Consider the following 19,337-nt stretch of genomic DNA (forward strand, 5'->3'; position numbering starts at 1 on the left):
GATGATCCGTTTGGCAAAGTAAATCCATTAGGTATCCTTGTTGGTCTTCAGACAACAATTCTGACGGCTAAAGAACCAAAACACATACAGCACCGTGACTGCCAATTTAACTTATAAGAACCAGAGAAAAGTGTGAATACAATCAAAAGGATTTAGCTGCTAGCAGGTTATGCAGTTCATTGTGTCTGTATCAGGTGTGATCCAAACTCACCTTCTAAATGACCAATAGGAATGCAGTATTCTCATCATTAATGGAAAAATTGCATTTTACTGTCTTTGATATTTCTTCAAAGTAGTTTTTTCCCCAAAAAATTTCCAGCTTAACCACAACCTCTATGGATTCTTTGCTTGGATCCCCCCCCCCATCAGTAGCACTGACCTTACATGGAGGTTTAATAGATGCTTAATGCATGTTTGATGAATCAAGGTTAATTCTACCCATCTGTCACCAATTAATTAAAATGGCATTATGTGAGAAAAAAAGTCTTGTGTGTCACAAGACTTTCTTCTCTCACTTTTAAGCTCTTGCCCTTTAAGTGCCGATTTAGTGGGATTTAGTTGTGTCACCTGGCTTCCACTTTCTCACATTCATGCATATTCATTCATTCAGTCATTTGATTTACAAGGATTAGTCTCTATAGGTCTCTAGCTCTGCTGTCTCTGGAGAACAAGGCGACAAGTTCAAGAAAAAGAAGTTTACTTTTTCTTGAAAAACAGCTGGAAAAAAGGCAAAGTTACCTTTAAAATTCAGTAACTTATAGTAAACGGCCAGCAGAGGGCGCTAGGACATAATTTCATTTGACGTCTGGAGGATTTAACTTAGTTTTTAACGCAGTAATTAATTATGTAATAGATTAGCGGCTACTACTAGTACTACAAAAGGATGGCTCTCTTTATTATTGATGCTTTAAATACTGAACATGATGTTCCTCTTACAGACTGCTCACTGGGCTTAACGTTAATTTCTCAGGACGCTCTTATCAGCTGTCGGTAGCTGATAAGAGCGCCCTGACAATTAACCCTCTATTCACTGTTTCTCACATCACGAAACCAAAAACTGATTTCCGGTATTTGTCATAAACAAAACAAAACAAAAAACGACAGAGTATATTTAAACTGGTGTAAATGACTTGATGGCTCACAATGTGTGAAACGTGTTAAATCTATTTATTAGGAATGATATGAGGCAGGGGCGATTCTAGGTTCAAACTTTTAGGGGGCCTCAGCTCCCACTCATAATGTCACGTTATTAATATTAATGTAATATGCTGTTTCCAAATGTAATCAGTCCTTTTCACATTTGCAAACCTCAATTCAATTCATTGACATTAAAAATGTTTTTTTAAAGAGTCGTCTGGCCAAGAGGGCATCAGAGTTTGCAACAAATATAACATTGCTGTTCTATAATGTGACCAAAAAGGATTGGGCTGATTATAATGTAGGTGCAATAAGCCATACATTGTGTAAAATGACATGCCACTGTGCAACCATCAAAAACTATCTTGCAGGCAGGCAAAGGGGGCTCACTGAGCTCGTCTTATAACAGACTCACAGAGGCTCTGGTTAGAAAACTCAAAGGGCTGATGAAAACGGAGGGCTGATGTGTGTGAATCCCAGCCATTTAATCAGCAGCATGAGCTGATCAGACCTGAAAAAGTGTCTTTAATGTGGAGAAAAACAGCCCAGGGCTCATGGTCCAACAGAGCCACTGGATGATGAAATAAGAAATAAGTGGATATATGGCATGAGGGTTTTGAGTGGTCTGATGGTTTTCCAAACTGTATCAGTCATACTTTTAAGTGGGGTTTAATTCAATGCATGCTATTGCATGATATTTAACAGAACTTTTGTGCAAGTGGATCTATTCTATAGCCTACATCAAGTGTGTCAAACATAAGGCCCAGGGACCAAAATCTGCTCGGCAAAGACTGAAATCTGGCCCACTGGATGATTTTGGAAAGTGTGAAGGAGGGCACACGTTTTGGACTTTTAGGTAAGTTTTACAAGCCAAGCCATCCATACTACACCAGAGTAAATAAGCAATAAATAGACATGAGTTTTTAAAATGTTTACAATAGAAATTTCGTTTATTTTAACAAAGAGTCCACAGTAAGTTCCTTGAAATTTAGTTGCGAAGACTCGCGAAGACTGCGAAGATTTTTTTCATTTATTACATTAGCATTTCTTTGTCATGTAGAAGACACCTGCTGCGAATATTATCAGTCAAATTCAATGACCGCTGAGAAGCGGGTGTAGAAGAACTGAGAAATACAGATGAAATCTCACCTTTTTCCCCCTTAAGATATCTCCGGCATTAAAGCATAATTGAACTTCTTCACACTGACAGAACGTGCAGTCTCGCTGGTTCGACCCACTTAAGATCAAAATGTAAATGTGAGTAAATGTGATCCAGATGGGATTAGCAGCTAATTACAGTTTTATTTCCACAGCAGACCCACCTTCGGTTTCCAAAGGTTTCTAAGGTTCATGTCCCCAGGGGAGGACCAACTTAGTCGTCGGCCTTCCTCCCAGCTCCTGGGTTGCGTCATGCTTGGGGACTTCACTCCAGTGAGGGACCTGCTTTGTGCTTTGTGGAGAGAGAGAGAGAGAGAGAAAGAGAGAGAGAGAGAGAGAGCGGCGTTGCCACCAACAGGACGGGATTCAAAAAAAGGGGGAAAAAAGCACAGCCAGCAGGCAACATCACCTGCAGAGCGAAACAGCGTTGGATTTCCCCGGTGGGAAACAGACATCCGTGTTGTTTTCCTGTATGTCAGAGGCTTACTGCGTGTAGAAGAATTCGCTCAAGTGTCTTTTCGGTGTTTTGTATCAGGAAAAAAAAGAAGAGGCGCGCAGTTTTGTCCTTCTTGAGGACCCGGGACCTTGTTGACGCTCGGAGCGGGGACGATGGACCGCGTTTCCGCCGGGAATTCGCTCTTGGAGCCGGGCCGTGCGCACACATGGGGACTGTAGCGCTTCCAGCCCGGTTTGTTTAGCGGTTGAACCGTGTTTACTGTGCCGGGAGAGGAGGTCAGGAAAGCAGCGATGCCCACCAGGAACAGGTACAACCTGGTGGATGATGTGGCGGACTCGAGGGTGCCGCTCCACAACGAGGAAGCTTACCAGCACGGGATATATTTCCAAGCAAAGGTGAAGTCCGGAGAGAGCCCGAACCTCCTTAGTATGCAGTGTTTTCAGAGTTACATGAGCCTGCTGTGTGCTGCTGGAGCGGCAGGTGCACTGGGCTGAAGTTTGAACACATGGTAGCTTTGCCTGCAGGTCCTCAACCTCACACATTTATTAGTGCACGCATACATCTAAAGTCTAAAATGTTAAAGACGGGACTCAGAGCCGATGTGGGATGACTCAATCGTCTAAAAGCCGATAAAGATAGATGATCATTTTTGGTGATTTGAGTGCATTTGGGAGCTTTTCCCAACTTGCTGAATTATTAAGGTGATCGCGAAGAAACCAGACAGTATTCAGCTTTAATGATTGCTTTTATAGTGGAGATGCAGCTCGTGATTGCTTTCATCATTGGTTGCTTTTTTTTTTTTTTTTTTAAGATTATTTCCAATAATAGCAGTAATGGTTTGCAATAGATGCGAACAGATAATTAAAACAAAATCTGTTTCCTAGATGTGGAAGTGATGTTAGATCCCGCTGTTTTTGTCAGATTAACAGTGCAGGACTTCAAAAGTTTCGGTTTCCGTTTATGTGAAACAGGAAAAGAAGCTGAAAATAGCAAATATCTGGCACTTTGCACAAAGTCATATTGATGGACCAATCGCTGTGTGAGTCATAGGCACATGCGTCTTTAACTGTATTCTGAGTCTGTTTGTTGTTCCGTTTGATCAGCAAACCGAAAGGGTTAAAAAAAAAGGGAGTGTTTCTGGTCCAAAGTTCATTCACATGGGTGCTTGTATCTTGTATCTCACTGGGCCTGCTCAGCAGCAGGGTGATGTCACTGTTCCTTTCTTTCGCTGAGTGTCCCATAACTCCTCAGCACAAACCTGATATTTACTGTGAATATACAACACTTTTCAGTCAGATAAAAACAGTAAAATATAAAAGATGAATCCCCCCCCAAACAAAAACCAAACAAACAAACAAAAAGAAAAATATGCATGATGCATTTCTAAATTCAAACACCATGAGCTGCAGAATGCACACAAGACAATGAGTCATTAAATTTAAATTAAAAAAAAGGAAAATCCTATTTACCAAGTAAGCAATAAATTAAGGCCAGTGTTGCTGAAGCTCTCAGACAGTTTACTGTAAAATGATAGAGACATCAAAGGCGTCATTGTCCCCAGAGCCCCTTAATTACACAGGCGCGTATTCAAATATATGCAAGCCACAAAGAGCTCATTAAAAAGGCATAGCTTTGCTTTGTTTGGGGTTTTTTTTGTCATACATTAAACACATTTTGTCTTAGAGACACCCTGTTTGACACTTTGCAAAGAAAATCTGTGATTGGCTGTGTTAGCTGATCTGGGGCGAGCAGTATCACATGTTGGAGGCTCGGTGAAGATGGCTTTTTTCTTTTATTGAAGTGAACAGTCTAAGTGATCCCTAATTTTGGTGCCGTTTGATACCCCCCCCCCCCCTACTTGTCTTCGGGAGGCTGTTTATCTTCCAAGGATGAAAATGGAAGAAGAAATTGCACATTTAATCTTGTGAAGGCAGAATGGCTTTGGGAGTAGAAGCACGAGGGATTGGATACACTGATCTCAGTTTGTGGCTAAGGAATATTAATTGTGCAGCTGTTTTCCATGGGACAATACCTGACGCTGATGCTTTGTGTATGTGTGTTTGCGTGTTTATTGCAGTACGTGGGTAGTCTTGACGTGCCCAGGCCCAACAGTCGGATGGAGATCGTGGCAGCCATGAGGAGAATCAGGGTAAGAGCCAAAGACAGTGTCATCCTATGTTTAAGCCTGGAAGCAAAGACACACACACACAGACTCACACACTCATCAGTGTGTGAGTCCAGCGGTGAGTGGGCCTTGATGGAGGACAGAAACTACCTTTACAATAATAGGAGAATCGCACACACAGTAGAAAAAAAAGAGCATGCTGTTGTCAGAAGGTATTTGTTCCGAGGAGGCAGTGACGCATGTGGTGCCCGGACAGCGTGTCACGGCTTCTGACGTGGGAAAACAATGCAAGGATGAAAAAGTAAAAGGGCTGAGGTGGATTGTGTGGCTCTCTTTGCCGTGTCGCTTTGCCTCTTTGAAAAATGGGGAGGAAGCGTATACATGCATGTTGTGACTGCCTTTGAACAAACTCAGTCTGAGGCTTTTGATTTTTGCATTCTGTTGAGCGGATAGTTTTTGGTTTTTTTTCCTCAAATCAGCTTTATAGTATAAGATGATGACCCCCCTCCCCTCTCCGCCCCCCTCCTAGCTATAACATCATATCATTGTTACTATCATCTTTGCCCCAGAAGGCCGGCGGTTTCATCAGGAAGCTAACACAAAGCGAAATCAGACAGCCAGGCTGGTCCTGTAATCTAAGTGTGACTCACTAGATGTGCTTGGTTCAAACATGACAAAGCTCTTAGCTTTAGCCGAGTGTGTGTGAGCTACTAAAAAGTCATAATGTGTATTTACCCCCCTGAAAAATGCACAAGATTTAAGGACACTCATGCAAGCATCTCTTGGGGGTTCTATTTTTTACCCTTTTCGGGTAAATTTAAAACACTGCAATAGTGTGAACTTCAAATTTGTATAAACATTTGTACAACCGCATTTGTATAAACATAATGCAACCCTACATCTGGAAAAAGCAGGGTTGCTCTATAAACCTGTGAAAGCTGTTGGGGGGTGAAGATAACACACCTCTAAATTTACCACAATTCCAGCAAACCTGTAAATCAATAAAGGTGTAGAGTAAACATGATCATAAGGGTGATACAGCACAGGCTGCAGGTACAGACAAGGAAGGAAGATGCTACTGGTTGCTACAAGAAAAAGATCATCTTGTACATTTCAAAAATGTACAACACTTGCAACACAGTGAGATCTGTTTACTATGTATTTATGAAGCTCCCATATAAAAATACACAATTTGTCATTAGTGATTATTCATGTTCATGTCTAAGAGTGCGCTCTCATTCGGATGCATACATGTTGGGGTTGTGCATATCTGTATATTCACTTCCTTTCAGAGCCAAAGAAAGCTGCTAAAGCTGCAACTATTAGTGTATTTAAAAAAAATATGACGTAATAGGAAATTATTAAAGCTCTGATTTGTGTCAAATAGTCTCCTGATGACTGTAAATATGATACTGTGGCTGTCAAACAATTTGGTATCATTTTTATAGATTTTTTCATGTGTTCACAACTACATGCATCAACATGCATGGAAGTGTACCCAGGCACAGGGAAAGCATGTAAACTCCCCACAGAGAGTGCCCAGCTGAACATGGGACCCTCAGAGTGTGAGACAACAGTGCTCACCACGTTACCACTGTACCACCCTATTTACCTGATTATTATTCTTTTGCACTTATTTCAATTCATTGCATAGAAAAAAAAAGTAATCAAAGATCAAAAATCCATTTTATAGAACAGTCCCACTTCAGCTCTTTTAGAACTTCGCTCTTCTCTGCAGATGGTTGACAGAACAACCGTAGAACAAGCAGGAATCACCCACAGACCAATCGTCAAACATAGTTTTGATGCCGCCTCCATCTGACAACAAACACTCTCTGCAGGTAGACAGGCTGTCCATGAGGTTGCCTTTGCACTAGCCCCATTCAGGCGTAAAACACACTTAAGACTGATACACATATTTGTTCCAAAATATGGGCCAATATTTTTTCTTTTAGACTCGTGAAGCATAAACATTTCTCTAGAATTTGTTATGTGTAGTTATTTTTGAGGCCTTGTTAATTCAATTCAATTCAATGCAGTTTTATTTATACAGCGCCAAATCACAACAACAGTTGCCTCAACATGCTTTATATTGTAAGGTAGTAATCATACATATGGAAAAACCCAACAATCATATGACCCTCTATGAGCAAGCACCTTGGCGACAGTGGGAAGGAAAAACTCCCTTTTAACAGGAAGAAACCTCCAGCAGAACCAGGCTCAGGCGGGGCCATTTGCCGCGACCCGTTGGGGTGAGAGAAGGAAACCAGGATAAAAGGCATGCTGTGGAAGAGAGCCAGAGATTAATAACAAATATGATTCAGTGCAGAAAGGTCTATTAACACACAGTGAGTGAGAAAGGTGACTGAAGAAGAAATACTGAGGACAATATAAGAATGCAGTTTAAAAATAATCTTGCTTTATTGTCACAAGACATGGATTATCTGTTTAAACTGCCCAGCTGCTATGTTGCCAGCAGTGGAGAAACTATGCAAAATCACCACTTCTTAACTTTAGAAATTTGCATGCAACGGCTGTTATAGATGCCAATACTGATATATTGCCAAATAGCTAATATCAGCCAATATATCAGCCCTAAAGATATATCAGTCGAGCTCTAAGCTATTCCAGCATCCACAACAGTTGTAGAGGAACCGAGTTGTGTGACGTACACATGGTTGCCTACTCACCAGACCTTCTAGAGAAAGCTACCATTTTTAATCAAACTTGTTTCCTTTATGTAGATTTTGTCAGCAAAACCTAAACAGCAACCTAAAAGAATAAAGTCAACACAGATGTGCCAAATACTCCTGGAGTTTATGTTTTAGGTCTGTTTTCCAAGTGAAATGTAATTAGCGTTGTATAGATGTATTTTGAGTAGCCTTCCTTATTTTCACATCATCCTTTTTTACAAAAGCAAAGAGGCTCGTCTTTGATTTAATGCGCGACCGTTTGGCTGAGGCACTGAGCAGAGACTCCGCGGTGCGAAGCATGATTAAAGAGAGTGAGGAATAAACTGATGGCAGCGGGAGAAAGACTTGGGAGAAGGAAGTCCTGGAATCTAGCAGGGTTGTGCGGTAGCTGGCAGAGCCGTAGTTGTTTCATATCCCTCGGCTAATCTCTTTGGTCTCAGTGGATGTGAGAAAGCAGGCGCAAACATGAGAAGGGAGAGAGGAAGGGCAGACAGCACAGACCATCATCTTTGTATAAACAGTGGATCTGGGTTTGACAGAACGCGGGAGTCGTGCTAGTTTTTGGGTGTTTTTTTTTTCTTGTTTTTTCACACACCTGCCATTCCCACGGAGAGAAAGTGAATAGACACAATTTTGTATCCTGTGGATCTTTTCAGAGTCGCTTTTTTTGTTAGACGTCCTCCCATTATGGCTGACTGGTCATACTGTGTTGGTTTTGTCTGAATTTGCTTCATTCAGTGTGACCAGTGACATAGAAAGTTTGCGAGTCTGTGTGTGTGTGAGGTTGAGTGCTCTATAATAGTGAGACCTCTTGTATTCTAACAACCTCCACAATCGATTAACGAGGCAGAATAACAAAGGCTGGTGTTGCTGCATCCACACGGAAAGATTTGCGGTCTTCCACGGCTCACTGCCTCAGAAAAAGGGCGTGTGCATGTAATGGAATTTCTTTGGGAGACAAACGTGTGCTATTTACAGGAGGCCACAGACTCTCTACAAAGAAAAACAAGTTTGAGGCTATTCTCTCTCATTTTCCCCCGACCCGCCTCACCCCCCTCTCCACTGCTGTTTTCTTTCCATACCCTCACTCTTCCCCTACCAAAATAGACTGCCTCGATTTAGCCCATCTCTGGCTATCTACCCAGTGCTGACAGGAATAGATTTTAGGCTGAGGGCAGGCTACGCATGCTTCTCTTTGAATTTTGATCGGCCCTAATGGGATTTTAAGCCTCCCGCACGTGTCTTTCAGGATGCATCTTCCTTTCCCAGACCGCCAACAGTCAGGTTTTTACATCCTTTCTTTCTTTCTGCATTTGTCTCTGCGTCTGTCTGGATCATCTCATGAGAAGAGCCCCTGTCTGCCATGCGAGAAGGAAGGATACTTTTTTTTTTTCCACGTTCCTGCTGTTTTAGTTTGGCTTCGCTGATTCTGTTAGTCTTCTGAGAGCTTGCAGAACTGTCATGATTGTGTCAGATGCAGATATTGGGCTGTCGAGGGGGATGAACCTGTCACGGGGTACAGCAGAACTTTTTACATGAGTTAGTTTTACTTTGTTGAGTTTTGTTTATCATGCCTATTTTATAGTCAGACATAACTCTGACTGTAGGTAGAACAACTGTTTTGTTTTGTTTTTTTGACATGACAGTAACTGATTGTTGAATAAGTAAATATTGGTGTGTAGTACTGGCATTACTTCTTCCAGTTTCTCCCAGCAGCCCAGGATTTTGTCAACAATTATCAAGCTGCAACTTCAGGGTTTAACAAAAGGACACCCCAAAAACCGCAGTACCTCTAAACACCACGTGAGACTGGTTTCAAATATGACTCAAATCCTACAGACTTCCATTCAGCTCATTTACACCTTCATAACAAAAGCATGTGCTTAACATAGATACTGCAGGTCCATGGCCACTAACTGAGATCTGTCTATGCTACACCTGCACAAGTCTGAGCAGTTTAACTGGAAGTCTACAAGTTGTTGTTTTTTTTGTGTTTTGTACCTTTTTGAAACATTTCCAAGACAATATTATAACAAGCAATATAAACTGATCTGCAGTTGATTGCACAAAAGGACAGTGGCGAAAGTTATCTAGGATGAATTAGCATTTGTTCTAGAATTTGTGATATTTTGTATGATAGCAAGAAAAAGCTAGCTAGTATTTGTCAACTATCAGCTTCGCTCAAATGATTTCTTTGGAGCCCTTTGAAGACACTGATACTTCAACACACCAGAACCAGGAGATCTGGCTATCTTTTATATACAGTCTATGTCAAAAACCATCAAGTCACCAGACAAATTGAAGGAATCTGCAGTCGAAAGCACGTGCGTTTGTTTTTAACCATCTTCTTTAATTCTTCTTGTTCATTCACTCAGTTATCATACAACATACTGCATCACTGTGATACTGGTCAACTTATTTGGCAGTGGCACAAATAATTTAGAGAATCACTGAAATATTAGTATTCATTTCCTTCCAGTCTGTTTCCATCGTCCATTAATTCTTAAAGGTCAAATTTTGGCAACTAGCCCTAACAACTGTTTTCCCGTGCCTGAAGGCTCCTAAACATACCACTTAGTCATAGCACCTGTGAATGAGTGTGACGTTCATAAATGAGGCATTTCGCTCAAAGCCTCTTGTAGACTCAAAGTTAGATTGAAACACTTCAGATAATCACATAACATGGCCAGGTATGACTGAACTGCAGTCAGGACTCAACATGAACAGTTCCTGAGTTACAGTTTTGCAAAACAGTTACACACCCTGCATGTCCCAGAAAGCCGGGGGAGAAATGAAAGCACAGCTTAATTCCAGGCAGATCTACAGCAACATGGGGGTGGTTGGTCACCACGTGTGAATGGGGGGGATACTCTGTTTCCAGAGAGGCATGGACAATAATGAGAGGTTATTGTCTTTTTTTTACTTTGTATTCATGCTAGCTTAATGGCAGATGTACAAGAGCATAGTCGGTGACCTATATGTGTAGTGGATTAGACGTGATCTCAGCTTTGAAAGGGTGCACTCATCTTTTGTTTACCCGGGGTGAACAGTGGTACCGTCTTCTTGATTAACAGTAAAAAAGTTACAATTCATGACCTGCTGCGTTTGAGCCTGGTAACACTAAAAAGTGGCACAGAAGAATTTTAGCTATAGAAAATCTATATTTTGTAAAGTTGATGTCGCCAAGCTTGAGTCACTGTGCAATTAGTCTAGTAGACAGTACCGATACCTTTGTAATGCCACAGTTCTTAGTATTACACGTGCTACTAAATATATTTTAAATCAATCAAATGAACACATTCCAACAAAATTTTTAAATATACTCAAACTGACAGGATGAATGCTATTCTTTTCTGCAGCATATGGTTATTTTAATGTGACAAGTTGTCTTTATCCTTTGTAAAAGTTGTATTCAGTACTGCAGTTTGCAAAATCTAATAGCAGAATTTTAGGATGCTGAGAAACAAGGCAGAATGTGGAGCAGAGGAGAGAGAGACTAATTTGTTTCTAAATTGTCACAATCAAACCTTTTTATTCTGAAGGTTATTTGTACCTTTGATCCTCGTCATATGTAACCATCATTCAGAATGAACCAAAGCTGACCCTGACGTGAAGCATTCATCCAGATTTGCTTTGTCTCCTCACAAAATCCACCGATTGTATAATTCAGTGGAATTCGGTTGATTTTGTAGTAAAAATTCAACAGTTTGAAGTGCTCATGAGAGCAGCTTCACTGTAACGTTCACTGGAAATTAATTCACGGAAACTTTATTCCACATTCAAAATATGCAACACAAGTGAACACTAGCTATTATGTAATATTTGATTTTGTCTGATAGTGTGGTGTATATTCCTGGTGTGTGGGGTAGATAAATATCCTAAAGGGACAGCAAGTCTTTCCTCACATGGTTGGACAGACGGCTAGTAAGTGGTCCCTGTCTCCAGTACCAGCTTCACATGCACAGACACACAAGCTTCTCCTTTCATCATCATCCCTAAGGCTATGCTTTCTTTCAGCGCCACAATTAGTCAAGTCTTATATACTCTGATGTCCCTACACTCACCCGAAGCAACGGAAAAGACATTTCTAAAACCATGAACTCAATCCTGCTGCACAGCCTGAAAGCACAGTTTTCCATAGGCATTCAATGTCCACTAGACTCTGTACCTCAGCACACAGTTCAGGTTTTATTATATTAACCAGTTAAACTTATTTGGAGTGTGTTTTCTAAGTATTTTTAGATATAAAATGATTTACATTACGGTGGTATGGTCTCTGAAAGTGTATAGCCAGAACCTGAGCGGTCCTGTAGCCTGCCTATTTCCACTGTTAATGCTGCCACAAAGCCTGCCGTAGCTAATCTCGAGTACAAACACAACTAAAGTCAACGAACCAGCAAGTGGATATGCTTCTGTGTATTGTTGGAACACATATGCCAGGTTCCTGCCAGAAAAGACACCAGTTCTAGGTGGATAGGACAGTACAAATGACCAAATTACCCCCTCTGCTAAAACACTCATTGTGCTGAGATAGACAGAACAGCCAGTCTGCGTATGTGCAACTCTCCAAGGAGAAACGGGGATGAACACCATCTGACAGGTACAGGTTCGTAACATTTGTCTTGTTCTTCACTGACTTTTTAAAATTGTATTTTTTTCATAATGAAAAAATGGTTACCTGCAGTAGCATGGTTCAGTGACATGTGGTGACTGCTGTTGCTGTTTAAGGTTGAGCTCAGTTTAAATACTATGTACAGTGCTGTGCCCCTGTGTCACACTTACATTTAGATCATCAAACGTATTTTAATATTAGATTTATTAAGGCAAAAAGGCTATTCAAACCTACCTGGCCCTGTATGATAAAGTAATTGTCCCCAAAACCTAACAACTGGTTGTCTCACCCTTGGCAGCAAGGACTGCAATCAAGTCTTTGGGATGACTGGCAATGAGTCTTTCACAACTCTGTAGAGAAAGTTTGGCCCACTCTTTTTCACAGAATTGCTTTAATTCAGCCACATTTGAGTATTTTTAAGGATGAATGGCCTGCTTAAGGTCATGCCAAAGTATCTCAATTGGATTTCCATCCCAGTCTTCACTAGGCAAACAACAGTTTTTAGCAGGAACAATATGCTAATTCAGTGCTGTAGGAATTCAATTTTATGGCGTATTTTCCAATTATGTCCACAAAAGTTTAAATAAGGCAAAACTCAACTACAGTTAAGTTGTCAAATGATTTAAAGGAGCATTGAGAGAAGCAGGATGTGCCAGTCTAACTTGTGTCATTGCCAAGAGTTTAAATATTCATGTAAATGTGTTATTTCAGTCTTATTTAACAAACTAATAAGCATCCCACAAACCTGTTTTTCATCTTCGATGTGGAGGAGAGTACAGTTAAGACTGAGAAGTGTGTAATGAATGTTTTTAAAGATGAGTCAGAAACATTGTAGAACAAACTGTGAATGTGCTGTTTTCTATACAGGGAGTGCAGAATTATTAGGCAAGTTGTATTTTTGAGGAATAATTTTATTATTGAACAACAACCATGTTCTCAATGAACCCAAAAAACTCATTAATATCAAAGCTGAATGTTTTTGGAAGTTTTAGCTATTTTAGGGGGATATCTGTGTGTGCAGGTGACTATTACTGTGCATAATTATTAGGCAACTTAACAAAAAACAAATATATACCCATTTCAATTATTTATTTTTACCAGTGAAACCAATATAACATCTCCACATTCACAAATATACATTTCTGACATTCAAAAACAAAACAAAAACCAATCAGCGACCAATATAGCCACCTTTCTTTGCAAGGACACTCAAAAGCCTGCCATCCATGGATTCTGTCAGTGTTTTGATCTGTTCACCATCAACATTGCGTGCAGCAGCAACCACAGCCTCCCAGACACTGTTCAGAGAGGTGTACTGTTTTCCCTCCTTGTAAATCTCACATTTGATGATGGACCACAGGTTCTCAATGGGGTTCAGATCAGGTGAACAAGGAGGCCATGTCATTAGTTTGTCTTCTTTTATACCCTTTCTTGCCAGCCACGCTGTGGAGTACTTGGACGCGTGTGATGGAGCATTGTCCTGCATGAAAATCATGTTTTTCTTGAAGGATGCAGACTTCTTCCTGTACCACTGCTTGAAGAAGGTGTCTTCCAGAAACTGGCAGTAGGACTGGGAGTTGAGCTTGACTCCATCCTCAACCCGAAAAGGCCCCACAAGCTCATCTTTGATGATACCAGCCCAAACCAGTACTCCACCTCCACCTTGCTGGCGTCTGAGTCGGACTGGAGCTCTCTGCCCTTTACCAATCCAGCCACGGGCTCATCCATCTGGCCCATCAAGACTCACTCTCATGTCATCAGTCCATAAAACCTTAGAAAAACCAGTCTTGAGATATTTCTTGGCCCAGTCTTGACGTTTCAGCTTGTGTGTCTTGTTCAGTGGTGGTCATCTTTCAGCCTTTCTTACCTTGGCCATGTCTCTGAGTATTGCACACCTTGTGCTTTTGGGCACTCCAGTGATGTTGCAGCTCTGAAATATGGCCAAACTGGTGGCAAGTGGCATCTTGGCAGCTGCACGCTTGACTTTTCTCAGTTCATGGGCAGTTATTTTGCGCCTTGGTTTTTCCACACGCTTCTTGCGACCCTGTTGACTATTTTGAATGAAACGCTTGATTGTTCGATGATCACGCTGCAGAAGCTTTGCAATTTTGAGACTTCTGCATCCCTCTGCAAGATATCTCACTGTTTTTGACTTTTCTGAGCCTGTCAAGTCCTTCTTTTGACCCATTTTGCCAAAGGAAAGGACGTTGCCTAATAATTATGCACACCTGATATAGGGTGTTGATGTCATTAGACCACACCCCTTCTCATTACAAAGATGCACATCACCTAATATGCTTAATTGGTAGTAGGCTTTCGAGCCTATACAGCTTGGAGTAAGACAACATGCATGAAGAAGATGATGTGGACAAAATACTCATTTGCCTAATAATTCTGCACTCCCTGTATTCAGATTAGCACTCTGTTTTCTATAATGTGCCGGCAGTTTTTAAAGACACACAAGGTTAAAAGTCTTTTTTTCATAATCGCAACAAAAAAGTCTATTTGACCACGTGTCCGTTTGTCATATTACTTAAAATATACGTGCCATGTTTGGAAGTTGTGCTTCTCTGCCTGGGAGCATTCTTCCTTAGCATGAGTAGGCAGATAAAACTGGGCCTATCGTACTTTAGTATCGTTTGTTGGATAATGATTGAGGAAAGTGCTGCAGGCTTTCGAGCTGGCAGGATAGGCTGCCCTACTTCTAAATGTGATTTGGAGTCGCGTGTGCGTTTGTGTGGGTGTGCGCGCCTGCACATTCATTTCACTTCTCTCATCTTCTTCCAAAGTGCTACATATAAAGCCTGAAGGTCTCAATCTTCCATTCCCCCAATTCAGCTCCCCAAGACCCTGATCTTCTTTTTGTTTTACTACCGTATTACTCTCCCTCTCATCATTCCTCTCCTGTCTCAGATGTGCCGTGGTTCAAATATGCACAAAGCAGTTAAGGATTAAGCTCAGGTTGATGCAAACGTACCTCCATCAGTTAGTTACACATTACTCTTGCTCCTTTAACAGCTTCCTACTGCTTACTTGGGATGTCTTGATACCTTTAATGTAGCAAATTTATGATTTCCATATTTGGAGACACAGCTAAAGCATGGCTAATTTCCAGTTTGAATTGAACTCATCAACTCAGGTGAACCAACACTCCTCCTGACATGAATGTGGTTCAGTGTTCTCATCAGTCAGTCAAGCAATAAATTATTTCCTTCCTTCCTTATCTCATCTCACCTCATCTTAGTCACCATCTCTTTCCTTCCCAAAGCTGAGCTCTTTTAACCTTTGTCTGTGACAGTGATATTTAACTTGTATTTATATGGATTTATAGGACTTGCTTGCAATTAGGGCTGGGCCATATCATACCGTTCGATATAATGTTGGGCAATGATAAGAAAATGAAATATTGCGATAGAATATGGGTAAAATGCGCATGCGTAGTGCCTTTGTTTTCATATGCACATGGTGGAAAAAGCACGGCGGCGACGGAGAATGAGAAGGGCGAAAGCGGATCGTTGAATGAAGAGGATGAACCAGCATTGGTTTGTAAAAATGGTGCAACTTCAGTGGTGTGGAACTGGTTTGGCTTTCGTCCGTCAGATACACAACAAAGCACAATTTTTGGTAGACCATGCAAGCAGGAAATACAGCACACTTAAAATCAATCCTTTGATTTTCTGAAAAATTGACAGTGCCCCTTATAATCTGGTGTGCCTTATGTAGGAATTCTGGCTGTGCTTACTGACCTCGAATCGATTTTATGTGGTACACGACGCTCAAAAATCTGTCAAAAAATGTTTTAGTACGATACTACGAAGCCGCACCGCTTGATGGATTGTCGGAGCATTACAGCTATCATAGTCAGGAGCCTCGCAGAGTGATACGTACTGTGCTTCAACATAATACTGCCTTATTGTGTGCGTATAACCTCTTAAGTTTTGTGGATATTATACATGGTTATGCTGAGGATATGTCGACCAATTTCCACTGGAAATGCCTTTTGGTTAAACTGTCAGCAAGGAATTTGCATTTGCACTGTTAAATTTTTAGCTTTGATGCACATAAAAAAACAGCTGCTTTAAGTGAAAATACATTGATGGTTTTTTTTTTTGCACTAATAAAGTTGTGGAGTTGTAAAGTATTTTGTCTTGCATCAGTTATATCGTCAGTGATATCGTTGTTGCAAATTTTCATATGTATATCGTGATAAATATTTTTGGCCATATTGCCCTGCCCTACTTGCAATTAATATATACCTTGTTTTAAGTTGCATGTAAACCTGTTATGCAAATCTAATTGAATTAAAAGCTGTACATTTTCAAAAGGCAGTCCCACATTTATGTGTATTATGGACTGATACATAGAAAGCACATTCGAGTGTTTAATTGAAGTAAAAGGCACCTTGTTTTTAGCCTCATTCACCCAATCACAAAGCACTTTATTCTGTGTTTGTCTAACATTCACTCACACACTCACATGTAGGGCTGCCACGATTAGTCGACTAGTCACGATTATGTCGACTATTAAAATCGTCGACGACTAATTTAATAGTCGACGCATCGTTTTAAGCTTTATAAGATCACAAAGGACGCAGGGATGAGTAGTAGGATTTAAGAGTGTAATAACGGACTGAAACAGAAGATGGCAGCACTGCATGTACAAGGATGCCAGCTGCCGTTAAACCCTGAAGAAGAAGAAGCTGTGTCCCAGATTTCATAGCGCAGCCCAGCGCAGTTGTCAACAATGGCGGCAGCTAGTTAGTTTTAACTTTACTCTTATTATTCTTTCTGGGTCACAAAATAAACGTTTAACATATTTTCAGGCGAGAATGTAGCAGTGTAAACCTCAAATATCTGCTCAGTTTATCAAGACACCACATATTTTCAAAAGCGCTCCGACGTTTTCGGAGACGTCTGTTACCCACTAGCTCGTTAGCTAGGCGGGGGCAAGGCTAACTAGAGCCGTGAGAACACCGGACTCCCGGCAAATCGTTTTCAAACCCACCGCCGTCTTTCGCTAGTCAGGTTAAACATATATATAAGTCACTTAGATAACTTACAAATGTTATTGTTTGGCTTTCTTTAGTATTTTATTTGTTCCTGAGTAAATCGGTTTGGCTGAGATTAAAGTTATAGTTTTTGCATAGCTAAAACTGTCAAGCAGACAGCTGATTATCAGAAGTGTGAGATGCTGGAGAATATACTCCGGTGTCCTGTTATATTTTAGAAAGCAAGGAGTTTATTAAACTTCACCGAAACAATCTGCAAATTTCATTAAAAATTAATAAACTACCATCTTGTCTTTATTTTTAGTTAGCACAAACACTTCAAGCTGTAAGCTAATGATAGTTATTTAAGACCAGATGCTGCTGGTGCAATAAGCTGTACGCTGTACGTCCAATGGATGATGATCTGATTAGTCGACTAATCGCAAAAAAAATCGGTGACTAGTCGACTATCAAAATAATCGTTTGTGGCAGCCCTACTCACATGGGTGGAAACTTAGGGTTCAACATCTTTCCCAAGGATAATTCACATGTAAACATGTAGACCGGAGCTAGGGATTAAAATAGCAACCTTCCAATGACTAGATGACGCACCACGGCTGCTCCACAGTATAATGAGCTCTAGTAGATGTTTCTTCTTTGTGGACAGGCTGTGATCACCTGACCAGTGATACTGGGACTCTGAGGCTTACTGTTCTTTGTGGATATATGAGCAGATCTTACATGAGCTATCACGACTGCTTTCCAGACCTTAGCCAGTATAAAGTTAGTATAAAGGTGGAATTTGCACATTACACTACAAAGTGTCAGCTTAAATTGAAATCTATAAATTCTGAGCTAACCTGACACTGATGATGGACACCGCAACCAGTAGCTGTAAGATATTCCACGCCTTAAACTTAACCACCTTATTGCAAATGCACTCCTTTGTCCATTGTAGCCTTGGAATAACACACAAATATTATGTTTGTTATTATTTAAACAACAATTCATTAATATTAGATAAAACTATAAATTTCCAGTATCATGTCACTTGCTAAGCAATACTATTTACCTTTGAAAATGTAATAATCATGTGAATGTAATATTATGTGTATGGCGATATTTGTTCAGCTGTTTGAAATAACCTGCCCATTGAAAAAGTGTAACAAGCTAGGTTCTGAACGTAGCTTTATTGACATCTGGATCCACGTACTCAGGATTGATGTAAAGAGGATAAAGCATGTGAGTGTGTGCAGGCAAGACGTTGTGGTGCCACTGCTTTCTGATTTGAATGTATGCTTGGCATCAGCTGGTAGAATCAGCCTGCAGCACAAGAGAAGTTATAAAATGATGTATAAAACTGCCAATCAGATTTAATAACGTAATAACTGAAGGTGCCAGATTGACATTACTTATTGTTCCCACTCATTTGTACCTCTGACGGCACCCACAAGCCAGTGAATGCGATCAAACTAAAAGCAATCTAGCATAATTCTCCAGTTACTGTATCACACATTGGCAGAGCCAATGATGTTCAGTGGGAGATTTTGTATTAACATAGATATCTTTGAGGCCACAACCTAACATATAATATATATGTTAAGTTGTTGCAAACATATATCAAATTGTTCAAATACTTTGTAGCACCAAACCTCTCAATCACAGCTTTTTTCATGTTCACTTCAAGTAAGACGTTTGTTTGGCATAAGGTGAGCACAACGTTCCTTTTTAACATGATTAATTATTGTTAATATCTTGCTCTCTTCGACAGTGCATCTTTTATCCTCTCTCTTTCCCCTCGCCTCCAATCGGTCGCAGCAGATGGCTGCCCCTTCCTGAGCCTCCAGCTGGTTTTGCTACAGGTTTCGTCCTGTTAAAAGGGAGTTTTTCATTCCTACTGTCACCAAGTGCTTGCTCATAGGGAGGTCATGTGATTGTTGGGGTTTCCTCTTTGTTATTGTAGGACATTTACCTTACAATAGAAAGCGGCTTGACATGACTGCTGTTGTGATTTGGCGCTATGTAAATAAAATTGAGTTCAGTTTAGTTTGTCCTTTACTCGCAAATTTGTGAACTCACCTAAATTTGATGTCTGTGGCACCAACGGATGTTTAGTAGGGAAGCTAGAGCTCTTCTTTCTTTTAAACAGAAACGTCGTTGTCACTGGA

General features: G+C 40.7%; 1 protein-coding gene across 3 annotated transcripts in view; it reads left to right on the plus strand.

Annotated features, from left to right (window-relative positions):
- The first annotated feature begins 2,640 nt into the window (after positions 1-2,640).
- The window catches only part of LOC102192928 (carboxyl-terminal PDZ ligand of neuronal nitric oxide synthase protein), a 54,601-nt gene continuing 37,904 nt past the window's right edge, over positions 2,641-19,337 (plus strand). For 2 of the 3 annotated variants that reach the window (XR_001290287.1, XM_005720225.1), the window contains exons 1-2: positions 2,641-3,147; positions 4,830-4,901. Coding sequence is in view for 1 of the 3 variants with exons in the window: in XM_005720225.1 (XP_005720282.1) it covers positions 3,043-3,147; positions 4,830-4,901 (177 nt within the window). In the remaining 2 variants the exon portion in view is untranslated. Of the gene's footprint in view, positions 3,148-4,829; positions 4,902-8,736; positions 8,855-19,337 lie in introns of those variants that run through there. The other variant, XM_013908956.1, reaches the window with a different exon arrangement.

This window comes from Pundamilia nyererei, unplaced genomic scaffold, assembly GCF_000239375.1.
Source record: "Pundamilia nyererei isolate P.nyererei 1_Seehausen unplaced genomic scaffold, PunNye1.0 scaffold00002, whole genome shotgun sequence".
In the NCBI taxonomy this organism is placed as follows: domain Eukaryota; kingdom Metazoa; phylum Chordata; class Actinopteri; order Cichliformes; family Cichlidae; genus Pundamilia; species Pundamilia nyererei.